Here is a 15,100-nt window from a genome sequence, read left to right on the forward strand (position 1 = left end):
AAAATACCTGTCCTCTGTACACACAATGGCTCTCCTCTGGCTTCATCATAGGACAACACTTGTGTGTCATTTCCACATGCAAACTTCATTCAGGAAATCTCACAGCTCTGGGAGAGTCTCTGAAATTACCTCTCTCCTAGAAAGACTATGCAAGAAAGTTTACAAACACAAGCTGGGCAAAACTCAAAACCTTAAGCTTAAGAAACCTAAGCTACTCTGTTCAGAGACCAGTACTGGCTGGACTTTAATTATTTGGATATGGTACTATCTGATTTCCTTATCAGCTGTGAGAACTGGTTTAACTGGGATGCACTGTAAGAATGCATTAATTTCTGTCTATTTTCTGCCTGATCACCAGTGTCACTGTCTGGCTCAGACTGTCAGTACAAGGTGGTTGAAAGTTAATGCAACTCAAACCTTAAAAACATCAGTTCTTGGAAATGGCACATTCATCTCTCCTTTGCTTTCTTAGAGAAAAAGATTATGATCTTGGCTACAACCAGGCAAATTCCTAATGAGTTCAGTTAAAGTAACTCAGGTTTGCATAGGCTCAGCCTAGTTCAATACCCAACCCATACTCACTGAGATTGTGCAAGGAAAGGGGAATGCACTGTAGGAATCTGATAGATATGCAGATGTTTTGCTAAATCTCCAGAAAAATTCTAGCTATAGGTTCCTTCCTATCTGAAGTTTAAAATGTTGAGATATCTCAGAATAAGCTTTTTAACATGAGACTGGGGCCCTCTCTAAAACTTTATTTAAAGCTATAAAGAAGGAGGAAAAGGGTACATTGTAAATAAGTTAGAAGCAGCAAAGATGTTTTAACAGACAGCTGTTTCAAGCCAAATAAAGTATCCCACAAGGCTCAGGCATTATGAAATAGATATGTATTTGCTTTATTATGGATTTACCACATCTGCCTAGTGGCAATGGCACAATTTTATTTGCATTCCAGACCTTGTAAGCTCCACTGGTCACCATTTAAGTCAAAAAACGTCAGAGGGTCTTGCCAAAAAAGACATCTCAGTGAGAAAGCCAAAGCCTCTGCCAAAACCATGAGTTTAGAGTATAGAAAATTTACAAGGAGAAAAAACAAACAAACAAACAAATAAAACTAAACAAACCAACAAAAAGATACACAGCTATTTAGCAGGGGCTCAGAAGCATCTCAGCACCTGTGGATAAAACCTTACTGTGTTTTCCAGAACGCTTGAATATTGAATACAGACAGGAGCCCACTTTTTTGGTGTGGTAGGTAAGTTAACTTGTTTAGCTGCCAGACCAGCCAAGGTCAGAGTTAAAAACCTGACCTGAAGTAAGGTGAAAATAATTCTTCAATGGTGTCACATTGCTTTACATAGCACACCTTACAGCCAGTGAATTCTCTCTGCATTGTTTGTCTGCAGAAGTACCATCAGAATGGACTCTGGACAAACTGCAGGTTTCTAAGGGAACCCTCAAGAGCATCTAATGACATTGAACTATTCACTGCACCCATCTGCAGCATGAGCAGGTTATTCCATCTGTTCTTCCAATGACACTTTCAGTGTCTCTCCTGCAAGGTTTCTGACATCGTCACCTGTCCTTGCAACCAGCATTTAATGTCCACAATCTCAGGTCTGGATGGGTGCAGTTTTCTACAGGGGACAGTATGAACATTAAGCATCAGCTCACCATCTTTCCCAGTGCAAGAACTGGGGAACACCAGGTAAGGCTGGTAGGTGAAAGGTTCAAAGTGAGCAACAGGATTTTGCTTGTAAAAGTGATTCTTCACAGAGCTAAGCCATGGAGCACCTTGCCATGGATGCTTCAAATGATGGAATTTTACATGGGCTCAAGAGGAGTCTTGGTAAGTCTAAAGAAGAGAAACAAGAAGATGGTGATTAAATACAAAGAGGCCACCTCTGCCTTGAGAAATCACTGAGCCATAGGTGGCTGTTGAAGAGTATTCAAAAGCCCTGTCATGATTTCTTGCCTATTATGTGCCAGACATCAACTACAGATAGCTAGATACTGTCCTAGACGGATTTTTGCCCTGAGCTAATGGACACTTATATTCTTTCTCAGTCTGCCCTGGGACTGAATAAGCCCAGAAGTTCCGTAAAAGCTGGAACACAATCCATCTTTGCCAGCCTACAAGTTACCCAAGGTCACTTAAAATGTTAATGGCAGAATTACAAACAAAACAGAATTGTGTCACCACTTACACTCATTCTGATAACTCAGTCTTGTGGGTAAACAGCAAAGAAATAATTAACAAACAATGAAAACAGTAAAAGTCTCTCATCACAGCGCAGATCTAATATTTCCTATTACTCTTGGATACACACTCCATTATTCTCTGAATCATTGTGAATACAGTGACCACTTTTGCCTGACAGCATGTCTTGATGACAGAGTGCTCTTAACGGAACCAGATATGAATGAAAATTCCATCACTGATATAAAAAAGCATATTCTGGTATTTTAAAAGTATAGGAGATCATGATAGCCAGTAAAGGTTATAGGAATCAACCTTTTTTGTTGTTGTTCAGCCAGGCCCTTTGCGAGGTACAATATTAAATGCAAGGATTTTATGTTCTATGATGAGGTACTATGTAGTGTAGAAAATCTCACAGGTCTCATAAATTCTGATACGAAAAGGTAATAAAAACCATTGTTTGGAGTTTAATGTGAAGCCAGCATTGTGGAGAATGATGCAGACCGTAAGTTTATAGTAAAGGTAAGGTCAGGGCATTGGCGAAGGTAAAAAAGGCTATCTTCTGCAAATTTTCCCTTCCGTTATTTGGGGATCCTTTCTTAAGTAGAGTGATCATTTCAGTATTTCAGCTAGATGTGAGCAGTCTTTATTTCTTTTCTTTACTCAGTATTCTCCATAGCTTCATTCTTGATCATTCCATCAAATCACTAATTTCCCTGACAGATAGAAGCACACTGGAGACACTGTGAACCCTTGCCTAGTTTTTATCCACGAATTTCCTAATAAAGAAGTTCTCTAGCAAAACACTATTTGATAGCCATGGAAAAGGAAGACACCAAGTTCAGAGGCAAAGCCTGGAAAGGAAGTCAGGCCACATGGGACCTGACCAGTGACCCCACCACATCAACACATCTTTCTCCTCCACTTCCCAATAAGTTCAGGCAGGCAGATCAAGTTAATTTCTTCTCCTGCAGTGAAATTTGGATAAACATTGCAGCACTGAACCATGAAGCTAGTCTTTATAATCATAATGCACTGACTACATCTCTAGGTCTGAATACTATCTAAGCTTTGGAAATAAGCTCAGAGGCACAGAGCTCAGGGTAAACATTCAACTGCTTATTGTTCATGCTAAAGTAAACTGTTTGCAGGTAAGAATCACTGCAAGACATTATCACAAAGAACCTGCACATGTAATAAAAAATAAAGGCATTACTTCTTAGTGTTGGTGGTTTTTTTAAAAAAAGTTGGAGCAAAACCTGTTTCTTACCTATCTTCTTTCCTTCTTCTTTATTACTATTGAAAAGAATTCTGTGGACTTCAGGAAATTCTAAATGGAGACAACATATAAAATTGCTAATCTCTTGTAAACTAAGGGGAAAAAATATTTGACAAGCAATTAATGTTAATTATCAGTATGAAAGCATATTTGCAGTAGTAAAGAACTATTATCAAGGAAATTAAATAAAATCTCAAATTACAAGAAAGAAAACTAAAGCAAAATAGATGTACTGTCAAAAATCTATAGATCACAATAATTGTTTGCCACATGTATAAGGGGAAAAAAAGAGTGGATTTAGGGATCAAAAGACAACACATTTGTCTTGGTTGATGCACTTGCATGGTAGTGCATCTTGGCTGAACAAATGGCATGATAAGCTATTGAATAGGAAATAACTTCTGTCACCTAGTCTGTGATGATTTATGCAATAAATTATATGAATATATAGAATATTCACACATATCTTGTAAGAATCCGAGTTCTCTTATGTGAGAGCAAAGAGCAAAGTCTGTTTTACTGCTGTAGAACCAGACTACTGGAGAATCTTGCTTTAGTTAAAATCTCCAAAGCACCTACTGCACAATATCCTAGTAGAAGATACAGCTATCAACTCCGTGCAGGACTCTGCTGATAAGCATGGCAGCCTTTATTCCTATTGAATCAGGACAATTTAATGATTTAATCTAAATGGAAAAGGCAACCCCAAAAAATTGCATTTGGTTTCTTTCCTTGCTTTGTCTAAAGCAGCTACTCTTTACATTTACTGCCATATACAAAAATATAACAAATTAACTGTGTAGGCAAAATTGGCATTGACACTTTCAAGTGTAAAGCTTTGTAGCCTTATTAGCATGATGTGTATCTTTAATGCAACTTCATATATTTTTAAGATAGCAAGCCTGGGGAGAAAAAAGGAAAAATATTAATCACGGAATTTCACTATCCCTATAGAAGGAAGCTGTAGATTATCAACCTCTTCTTATTACTGCCTTTCCTATTGTTAAAGGTGGTATAGCTGGAGTGATGTTCTATCTATATTTACCTGGTTAGTGCAGAACCACAGCTGCATAAAGCAGGCTGGCCATCCTCATGGAAAAAACTCTGGCACATGACGAAACAGAAGCTGAGTATCAATAAAACAGCTCAGCAGACAAAGGGAACAAGAGCTCCTGTCTTAGAGGTGAGCATTCAGCATCCTAGTGTGGCAAAAAGCCCAGGATTTTCACCCAGAAGCATGGAAACTGGATACTCTCTTGTCATCAGCACATCTCAAAGGCAGCAGATGACAGCTCATCAGAGCAGTGAATCATTTTGGTTGGAAAAGACCTTTAAGAACATCCAGTCCAACCATTAACCTAATGCTGTCAAGTCCACCACTAAACCGTGTCCCTAAGAACCTCATCTATGTGTCTTTTAAACACTCCCAGGGATGGTGACTCCAGCACTTCCCTGGGCAGCCTGTTCCAATGCCTGACAACCCTTCCTGTGAATAAATTTTTTCTAATATCCAACCTGAACCTCCCCAGGTGAAACTTGAGGCTGTTTCCTCTTGTCCTATCACGCCTCAACTTTATTGCCTATGTGAGCGGTTTTTGACTGAAACACTCGCTTCTGGCAACTTAACTGACTTGCTGATAAGGGCAGATAGCTCTGATTTCTCAGCTGTGAAGCAGAACTACCTCCCAGTTCTAACTGACAGCATCTCAAGGAAAAGCGGATGAACTCAAGCTGAAGGGACTGGAATATGCCATGTGAGGTGAAATACTCAGGTGGTAAGAGCAAGCTTTCAAAAAGCTCTCTGCAAAAATGGCATGAGGATTTACTGACACTAACTTGAGTAGATTTTAATCCTTTGACCATTGAATGTGTTTTTCCATTATTTAAATGAAAAGGTGCAGACCTTTTAATGGATTTCTGCATTTTTTTGCAAATACTGAGTACACAAGCTTGTTGGAATAGCTCTTACCTGCTGCCGGAATAGAATTATGGAAGAGTTCAGGTTGAAAGGGGTCTCTGAAGGCCACCTCCTCCTCCCCTCTGGCCACCCCTTGCTCAAAGCAGGCCCAGCTTCCAGCTGGTCACTCGGTGCCGTGTCCAGTTGGGTCTTCAGCCTCCCCACGGATGGAGGTTCCACAGCCTCTCCAAGCAACCTGCTCTGGAGTTCTGCCACTCTCACCCCAACTCTCAGCACTATCAGAGACAGCTCAGGCTCCAGGAGACTCCCTTCAGCTCCCAAATCAAAGGAGTTCTGGCATTGCCTTTTTGGGTGAGGCTCAGCTCTCTGCACAATAATATACAACAGTAGAAAAGCACTCTCCATCCAACTAGAATTGCAGCAGAATCTGATTTATTAAAAAAAAGAGTATTGCAGTACTTTATTATGTAAATGTGATCAGAGCTTATTTATATTTCAGCATAAAAGCAACATATCATAGATTTCCTAACTTCTGGTATTGATTTCTATCCAGCTGTAACATTACCACAAGGACTGAGTTACGATAAGAGTCTTGGTGATTTAGTGGAAGCATGAGGTGTCACAGAAATCTTTTGGCTAAAATACAAATGAGGAAACAGTTGACAATGTTCAATTTTAAATTTTCATTATTAGGGTCCAGGATAACAACCATCTGCTTGAATGTGAGGGAATATCCATACAACTTCCAAGCTCATGTTTCAGTCAGCCTGCTGGCAGGACGTTGATGCCACATGCTGTTGCCACATTCCACCTGGCTTCTGAATGCCAGCTTTGCAATGGAAAATATTTTAACATAATCCTTACATCTTCCAGCGCACACTTATGCCAAGCGAATGTGAATATGTAGTAAATTCCACAGCCCGGGAACCACATGCATGAGATTCTGAGAATGACAGATGTTTTCTGGTTGTGTAGCTGCTTTTCAAGCAGCTTTGCACACTGTGTGCTTTTCTGACCTAGTTTCTCTATGCGTGTTCTTCTTAAGGAATGTCTGCATAGTCATTTTAATCTGACATAAATCTGGCCTGTTACTAACATGGTCAGTCCCATCATTCTTCTTCTCAGCTGCTCATACTCGTTGTCTCCCTTGAGCCAATTTACTCCTGTACTTGAGCTGTAAATCATCTCAGGGAACCCATCCTGCTGAAAATAATAATCTTTTTCACAGTTTGCTGAGTTAGGTTTGGCCTCATACTGTTTAATCTGATCTAAGTCTGTCCCATCCCCTACCTGTGCTGCCCACAGCATGCTAGAAAACAAATTCCTCTAAAAAAAAATTATTTGAAGCCAGATTGATTCACTCATCCAGTTCACTTCACAGCCACTTCAATAGCAACGTGTGAGAAGCAAGTGCTCGGACCTGAAAAGTCAGTGACTCTCTTTCAACAGCAGTCTGGACACGTGCTGCTTTAAACACACTTTCAGCTGCTTATCTCACAGAAGTACTTTCTCAGATTAAATATTAACAAACAAGTTCACAAGAGTACATGAATCATAACCTTGCAAGCTTTTCAATCACACTAGAGGATGCATTTTTTGCTTTCTCATTCTTTCTTTGTTCTCATCCCTTTTCTTCAGTGGATGTCTGTTCACCATCACACTCAGAAATAATGGCCTGTATTTACCTCATTATCAGTGCAAAACCTCTGAGCATATGCCCACATCCTAAATAAATCCTGAAGAGAAACTGCTGAGAACAGATTCAGCCAATAAAATGTGTTTTATTTTCACACAGTATTTTCTATGTTAATGACCACAAACATAAGATCAAGAAATGGAAACAAACATCAACATACAAGCAGATTTCAAAACATTATCAAAAAAGCTATTTTGAAGTCCAGTAAAGTAATAATACTTCATGTCCTTGTTGTGATCAACAGGCTGGTGAAAGGAAAATCTTAACCTACTAATATTACAGTTGTTTATAAGAAATATTAAGGTTTCTGTGTTCTACATAATTATCTTCATGTAGTCAATAATTGTAAGAAATGGTATCCTCCTACCAGTCTAACAAGCATAAGGACTGTATTTTTTGTATATAAAAAGGTATAAATAGAATCAAAGTGGGCTACCCTGACACTTGTTTGTAAATGCTGTTTGGCATAAGGTACAGGAAAAAAGCATACATAAAATGTAGAATGTTTTCATTGTTCAGGTAAACAGCCTTGTGGTGTTTTGATATATTGGACCAGAATGAGCTTAGTGGGTGAGGAAATGTCTTTCGATAACATTTTTGTAAGATCTTTGTCATCTTAATCTGTAAATACAGAAGAGACATAACTGACTGATGTTTAATTGGGAGATCAGATATACATGAAGTAGCTTGGTTTACAAGAAGTCAGTTATCTTGGCAATTTGCCCAAGATTATTATTTTTTTATTTACTAATGTCAGTAATAGAGGGTGCGAGCTGACACAGCTAAAAAAACCCAGCCAAGTACTGCCAAAGGGCAGCCTTGTTTCTAGTGTGCCCAGCAACAGACTCCCAGCATTTCCTTCATGCCATTGGGACTCATCTAATGCATGAGCCAGTTCAGGCAATTAGACGCCACAAAACTGATCTCACAAAAGGCCAATTAAGCCTATTCGGCCCTATCACCTTCATAAGTAAACAAGTATTTCAAAACTTTACCAAAAAGGTGTTTTAAAGTCCTGCAAAGGAATACTACTTCATATCCCTGTTGTGATCAATAGGCTGATAAATATGACATTTATATGGAACGCTGAAGTTTTAATCCCATATTCCACATAATTACCTATTCTACATTATTATAAATCGTAAAAATCAAGGTAACCATTTGCTAGTAGAAATTCTGTTCTCTTCTTTATCAGTCAGGAACCATTGTTCTGTCTCTGGCTGTGTGCTTAGCCAAGGTTGTGGTTTATTTTTAAATTATTTCTTAGTGATGTTTCAGAGTCACACCCATCCCCCAGCAGCAACTGCGGGCTAACAAGAGCGACCACCTTCTAAGTTCTGAACAAATTTGCACCCTGACCTCCAAGAAGCTGAGTTGAATTTACTTTGGTTTTATATATCCCTTATTTGCACAAATGCTTTTTCAATTCTCAGTGACCCCACTAATCCATTTTGTGGTGAAATGCAGCCCCCCTCTTTCCCCTTCCCCCCCCTTCAGTTTGGAAGGAGTGGGCGCATCTCCCTCTTTCTCTGGTACTTGAGGCTAACAGCTTCTTTTGTTTGGCCCCAGAGCACCCTGGCCAGGGCCATTAGGAGAAGGGAGTGCCGAGGCGCCACTGAGCCGCTGGGTGCCTGCGGCTAGTGTGGGGGATGTTTGGAGGCTTCAGGGGCACCCACTCCAGTGTGGGGGTGCAGAGAAGCTTCTAGAATGACTACAGGTCAGATCTGATCAGCTAGTATAAAAATGGGATTCTCGTCGGTGACTCCGCCCATTGTGCGGGTCCCTCGGAGCACAAGCTTGGCCACTGCCACCGGGAGCCACGGGCCCCCCCCGCTCCCGGGGATGGAGACTCTGCTTGCCTCACCGCCACGTGTGTAAGTAAAACTTCTCGCGGAATTGCGAGTATATTTATACTTTTCGTGCACATTTGCACATATATTTTCCGTGCACATTTGCACGTGTACTTTAAATTAATCCTCGCACAGTCGCGAGTGGCCGCTGAGAGCCCCTCGCACAACCGCGAGTGTATTTTCCTCCCATGCTTCCACATAAGCACGTGTAGGATTCCGTGCACACTGGCACGTGTAAGTAAATTATTTCCTCGCACAATTGTGAGTGTATTATAAATTTACCCTCGCGGAATCGCGAGTGCACACTTCTCGTACTCACTACGAGTACGTGCATCTCTTTTAAAAAAATAATCCTGCACCGTGTTTGGCAAGTGTGTGCTTCCCCGGGACCCAGGGCCGGCTCCGGCATTGTTTTGGTGCAGCCACGTGCATGCACACTGTGGACTGCCTGTGTATTAGTTGCTGCCCCTTCACATTATTTCCTCAACTGATATCCGAACCTGTATTTAAGTCACTTGTGGAGTGCAAGAACCCTGTTTCTCACTGGTTTAATAAAAGTTGTTGTGGACTCTGTTGTCCCTTAAATTAACCTCGGGGTGCCTCCGTGTAATATTTCGTGACACATTTGCATTCAGAAGCCAAAAATATCCAAACAGAAGTACAAAACACCAAGACATTTCACTGTGCAGGCAGCACTGCTCCCTCTGACAAGCCTGCCTGGGAAGCACATCGCTCCCCCCACCAGCGACAGCTGCTGCTCTCGTTCTGCTGGCAGGCCCGTCACACAGCGGGTGCTGCCTGGCTGAACGCTCCCCCTGTGACTGTTCACCCGGGGGAGCCGGGTACCGCTGGGCCCTGCGGGAGGACAGGCCGGGGAGCCCCAGGAGAGCGGCCCCGCCCCCTCGGCGGCAGGCCACGCCCACCGCTGCGCGCATGCGCACCTTGCCCATTCCCATCACTACCTCCTCCCCCTAGCCTCCCAAAGCCAGGCCGCGGCCCCATTGGAGGAGTCGCCCCCGGGCCTGAGGGGAGCGGAGCCTCCCCCAGCACCCGCGGCTGCCATGAGTGAGGCGGCGCAGCCCCCACGGCCCGGGATCGGTGTGGGGGTGGTGGTGACCAGCCCCTCGCACCCCAACTGCGTCCTCCTGGGCAAGAGGAAAGGCCCGGTAGGGGCCGGCACCTACCAGCTCCCCGGAGGCCACCTGGAGTTCGGGTAGGAGCCCCGAGCCCCCACTCCCCGCGGCCCCTGGGGCGCGGAGAGCCGGCTGCCAGCCCCGGGCCTGGCTCCCCTCTCCTGTCCCCTGAGGCAGCCGTGCCTTCCCCCGCCCGCAGGGAGAGCCTGGCCGAGTGCGCCGCGCGGGAGACGCTGGAGGAGGCGGCGCTGCGGCTGCGCAACGTGCGCTTCGCCTCCGCCGTTAACTCCGTGTGCGCCACCGCGCGCTACCACTACGTCACCATCCTCATGAAGGGCGAGGCGGAGCCAGGGGCGGAGCCGCGCAACCGCGAGCCCGACAAGAACGAGGGTGAGGCCGGGGGGTCGTGTCGTGTCGTGTCGTGTCGTGTCGTGTCGTGTCGTGTCGTGTCGTGTCGTGTCGTGTCGTCCAGTCCATACGGGGAACCGGGGTGTGATTCCGTGCCGCATTTTGCACCTGGGACATGGCAGCCCTGGCTGTACATACAGACTAAGGGATGAGATGCTGAAAAGCAGCTCCATGGAGAAGGATCTGGGGGTTCTGGTCGACAGCAAGTTCAACATGAGCCAACAGCGTCCTTGGCAGCCACGAGAGACAACCGTGTCCTGGGTGCATCCAGCACAGCATTGCCAGCCGGGCAGGGAGGTGATTGTCCCGCTCTGCTCTGCACTGGTGCAGCCTCACCTGGAGCACTGTGTGCAGGTCTGGGAAACACAGGATAAAAAAAATATAAAGCTACTGCAGAGTGTCCAGAAGAGGGCTACAAAATTGGGGAAGGGTTTGGAGAGAAAGCCATATAAAGAGCAGTTAAAGTAACTGGGTTTGTTCAGCCTGGAGGAGACTGAGGGGAGACCTCATGATGGCTACAGCTTCCTCACAAGGGGAGGAGGAGGGGCAGGCGCTGATCTCTTCTCTTTAGTGACCAATGACAGAACCCAAGGGAATGGCAGGAAGATGGGCCAGGGGAGGTTCAAGTTGGACATGAGGAAAAGGTTCTTCCCTCAGAGGGTGGTGGAGCACTGGAACAGGCTCCCCAGGGAGGTGTCATGGCCCCAAGCCTGACAGTGTTCAAGAAGAGACTGGACAACACCCTCAAACACATGGTGTGAACTGTGGGGTTGTCCTGTGCAGGAACAGGAGTTGGACTCAATGATCCTTGTGGGTCCCTTCCAACTCAGGACATTCTATGATTCTGTGATCCTGCAGCTCTGAGAAAACGCTTCCAGTTGGGTCAAGACTTAAGGGGAAAGAGGGTAAATAAATTTAAAATAACTGCTTGTGCAGCAGGGAACGTCATTGGTAATTTCTGCACGAGAGGCAGAATTGCTGAGTGATTAATTTTGCATTCTGTGTTGGTTATTTGTGGGTTTTTTTGTTTTTTTTCCCCCCCTACAGGTTGGGAATGGGTGAAGTGGAACGAGTTTCCTCCAGTGGATCAGCTGTTCTGGGCCCTGCGCTGTTTGAGAGAGCAAGGTTACGATCCTTTCACAGAAGAGCTCAATCACCTAAAGGGATACACTGGAAGTCACCAGCTGGACTAAAAACTAAGTGTACATTATGTAACAAACCAAAGGACAGACCTGCTTTTTTGGTGTTAAAAAGAATGTATCAGGCTCACTCTTCTCATGTGAAAATTATTACCCTTACTAAAGCCAAAAAGATGCCAAATGTTTCAGTGCTTTTGCCATATTTCATGAGAGAGTTGTCTCCCATTCCAGAGCTATTTCTATCTCTATTAGTTAACAACTGATGTTTTATTTTATAGAAAACTCAGAGTGTTTTATCTGGTTAATTTTTATATAGATGAATAGCCCTTAGAAAGTCAGAGTTAGTCAGCGAAGGTTACTCACTTGGAAACAGTTGTAGCATCAGGCCCAGAGAAAACATTTGTTTAAACCCCAGTCCTGCTTTCAATGTGAAACTACTTTGTATATCAGGCTGCTTTCCTGTAATTATAAATCTTGGGCCAATTTTTAAACTTATCCTTGTCTCGTAGCTTCAGTTAAGATACTGGTGTGAACAAAAGTCACATTTTCTGGACAATACGTGGTTCTCCTGCAGACAGTAGTGCATACTTGAAAATAATTTTTTATAAACATGGAAATGTTTTGGTGGATTGTCGCAGGTGTCAAGATGGTTTCATTCTGTATGGCTAGTGGGAATTGATAGAATTGTTAATTATCAGTAATGACTAAGTCATTTAATTGTTACTGAATGAAACAACAGTACACAAAGATATATATATATATGTATATAAAGTATATATAAAAATCACTAAGTGGCTAATTTTTTTTAGTCTTCGGGGTTCTTTGAAAACACAGGTTTTGTCTGTTTCCGTTAGATATACCCATTGTGCAAAATCACAGAATCACAGAATGTCAGGGATTGGAAGGGACCTCGAAAGATCATCTAGTCCAATCCACCTGCCGGAGCAGGAACACCCAGATGAGGTTACACAGGAAGGTGTCCAGGCAGGTTTTGAATGTCTCCAGAGTAGGAGACTACACAACCTCCCTGGGCAGCCTGTTCCAGTGTTCTGTTACCCTCACTGAGAAGTTTCTTCTCAAATTTAAGTGGAACCTCCTGTGTTCCAGTTTGTACCCATTTCCCCTTGTCTTACCATTGGTTGTCACTGAGAAGGGCCTGGCTCCATCCTTGTGACACTCACCCTTTACATATTTATAAACATTAATGAGGTCACCCCTCAGTCTCCTCCAAGCTAAAGAGACCCAGCTCCCTCAGCCTTTCCTCATAAGGGAGATGCTCCGCTCCCTTAATCATCTTCGTGGCTCAGCACTGGACTCTGTCCAGCAATTCCCTGTCTGTGTGCACAAGCACAGGCACGTTTCAAGAAGAGCCAGAGACCACGAATGCAATTGCAAAGAGCAAGTTTTATTTTAGTTACCTCTCTACTGGGGGATCTCTGTAGTCACACCTAAGCTCCAGGCAGAGGTGAAGTGGGGACACAGGTGCTGATAAGTTTAGCCCTGCTGGCAGATCGTTAGGCCAGTTACGCTTGCCTATATTTAAAGGCTTAGAGCAGATACAGCCTCTTGCTGTGCTCTGCTCTTTCTCAAAACAAAGCAGGAATCTCAGACATGGTAAGATAGGGTTTCTCTCAGGCCTATGTTATCTCACACAGAGGTTCTACTTGTCAAGCATGCAAGGTCAGTAAAACAATTAGTGTGATGTAGTGATTTCTTTATATCCCAGCTGTGGTTCACTTGAGTGTGTTTACCTTTCTCCTCCTCGTCCAATCTTCCACAATTCCCATACGCTGTCCTTCTTGAACTGAGGGGCCCAGAACTGGACACAATATTCCAGATGTGGTCTCACCAGGGCAGAGTAGAGGGGAAGGAGAACCTCTCTGGACCTACTAGCTACCCCCCTTCTAATACACCCCAGGATGCCATTGGCCTTCTTGGCCACAAGGGCACAATGCTGGCTCATGGTCATCCTGCTGTCCACCCACAGGTCCCCTTCCCATACTCTGCTCTCTAACAGGTCATTCCCCAACTTATACTGGAACCTGGGGTTGTTCCTGCCCAGATGCAAGACTCTACACTTGCTCTTGTTATATTTCATTAAATTTTTCCCGGCCCAACTCTCCAGCCTGTCCAGGTCTCTGGATGGCAGCAGGGCCTTCTGGCGTGTCAGCCACTCCTCCCAGCTTGGTGTCACCAGCAAACTTGCTGATAGTGCACTCTAGTCCCTCATCCAAGTCATTGATGAATATATTGAATAGTACTGGTCCCAGTACTGACCCTTGAGGGACTCCACTAGACACAGGCCTGAGATACCTTTAATTTCTTTTAAATGTAAGCACAATACTGAAAAATTAAAATTGTCTGAAATTATGAATTGAACTGTTAGTTCTTAAAATAAATGAGCTTAAAGAGTTGAAAGCTTTTCCTTACTTTACACATATGTTTTGTTAAAATGAGAAGGCTCTTTTTACTGAGAAGCAGAGTGATACAAGGTATAAGGATCCTGCTGATGATTGCAAGCCTCCTGCTTAGAATTTGAAGTATTAACTATGTGCAGCTTCCGTTGGGACAGATATTCTTTGTCTAAAGTGAAGATGATAACATTATAAAGCAATTTTGAAATTGGAAATATCACTGAAACTTCCTTTAATACTATATCTTTGTAGAAAGCCTGTTTTTTCTATTCAGAAGTGGAGATTTTCTTCCTGAAAGCAACTTTATGTGCACTGAAAATTGCTCCATTCAGCTGTCAACGGGCTTTAGGATCAGTTGACAGATGTCCTGCCCATCTGTCCCAAAGAATAATGGGAAAAAAAAATTAAAATTATTTAGTGCAATTTTGAATTTTAGAAGGCATCTAGCTCCTGATAGGAAAATAGGGGTCACTGTAAAATGTTTTGTCATGCAAAAAATATTTTACCATTAACGGTTATATTCACTGTGTTGTAAATATACAAGTAGCTACTGAAATGAGGACACAAACAATATGTCCATATGTCAGGGTTTCTGTATCCTTTCTAAGTGAGCTGATTAAATGACTACAGTGTGTTACTGCAGTCAGCTGTCAGTAATCTCTAACTTGAATAACTTGCTTTTTTATGTATTGTGCATTCACTCTTTTTTTTCTGTCCAGGAAAAATGATTCTTAGTAGTTTTTAACTGCTAAGACTTGGTCCTTTCAACTAAATGTTACATTTACTTTGATTTTTGGTACTTTTGCTAAGTAGGAAAATTTATTATGTACACATCTAAGCCACTGAATAACGGAACACTCAGTTAAAACTTTGTGCTTTGCTAAATTGCTTGTAACAATCTGAGTTCATCCAGAATAGCATTACAGTTATCCAGCATTGAAAAAAAATACTCCTAAACAGTAGACAGTTTTGAGCACTGATGTAAAGAAACTGATTAGGATGCATCTTGTACCCAGAGTCTGATTTTATGCTAAGTGAACAGTGGGCAGAGCTGTCTTGTTAC

At 43.1% G+C, this 15,100-nt stretch overlaps 1 protein-coding gene across 1 annotated transcript; it reads left to right on the top strand.

Moving 5' to 3' along the window:
* The first annotated feature begins 9,571 nt into the window (after positions 1–9,571).
* Positions 9,572–12,413, top strand: NUDT15 (nudix hydrolase 15). The gene is made up of 3 exons (XM_082071514.1): positions 9,572–10,156; positions 10,276–10,466; positions 11,532–12,413. Exons 1-3 carry the CDS (start codon positions 10,005–10,007, stop codon positions 11,675–11,677), a joined length of 489 nt encoding a protein of 162 aa, XP_081927640.1. The 5' UTR covers positions 9,572–10,004; the 3' UTR covers positions 11,678–12,413.
* The last annotated feature ends 2,687 nt before the right edge of the window (positions 12,414–15,100 follow it).

This window comes from Streptopelia decaocto (genome assembly GCF_964273445.1).
Source record: "Streptopelia decaocto genome assembly, chromosome: 1".
Taxonomy (NCBI): domain Eukaryota; kingdom Metazoa; phylum Chordata; class Aves; order Columbiformes; family Columbidae; genus Streptopelia; species Streptopelia decaocto.

Bases quoted from the DNA above. Each gene is read 5' to 3' on its own strand.
- NUDT15 (XM_082071514.1), top strand. From the start codon at position 10,005: ATGAGTGAGGCGGCGCAGCCCCCACGGCCCGGGATCGGTGTGGGGGTG. The intron at 10,157-10,275 runs GTAGGAGCCCCG...CCCCGCCCGCAG, and splicing joins GGAGGCCACCTGGAGTTCGG to GGAGAGCCTGGCCGAGTGCG. The intron at 10,467-11,531 runs GTGAGGCCGGGG...CCCCCCCTACAG, and splicing joins CGAGCCCGACAAGAACGAGG to GTTGGGAATGGGTGAAGTGG.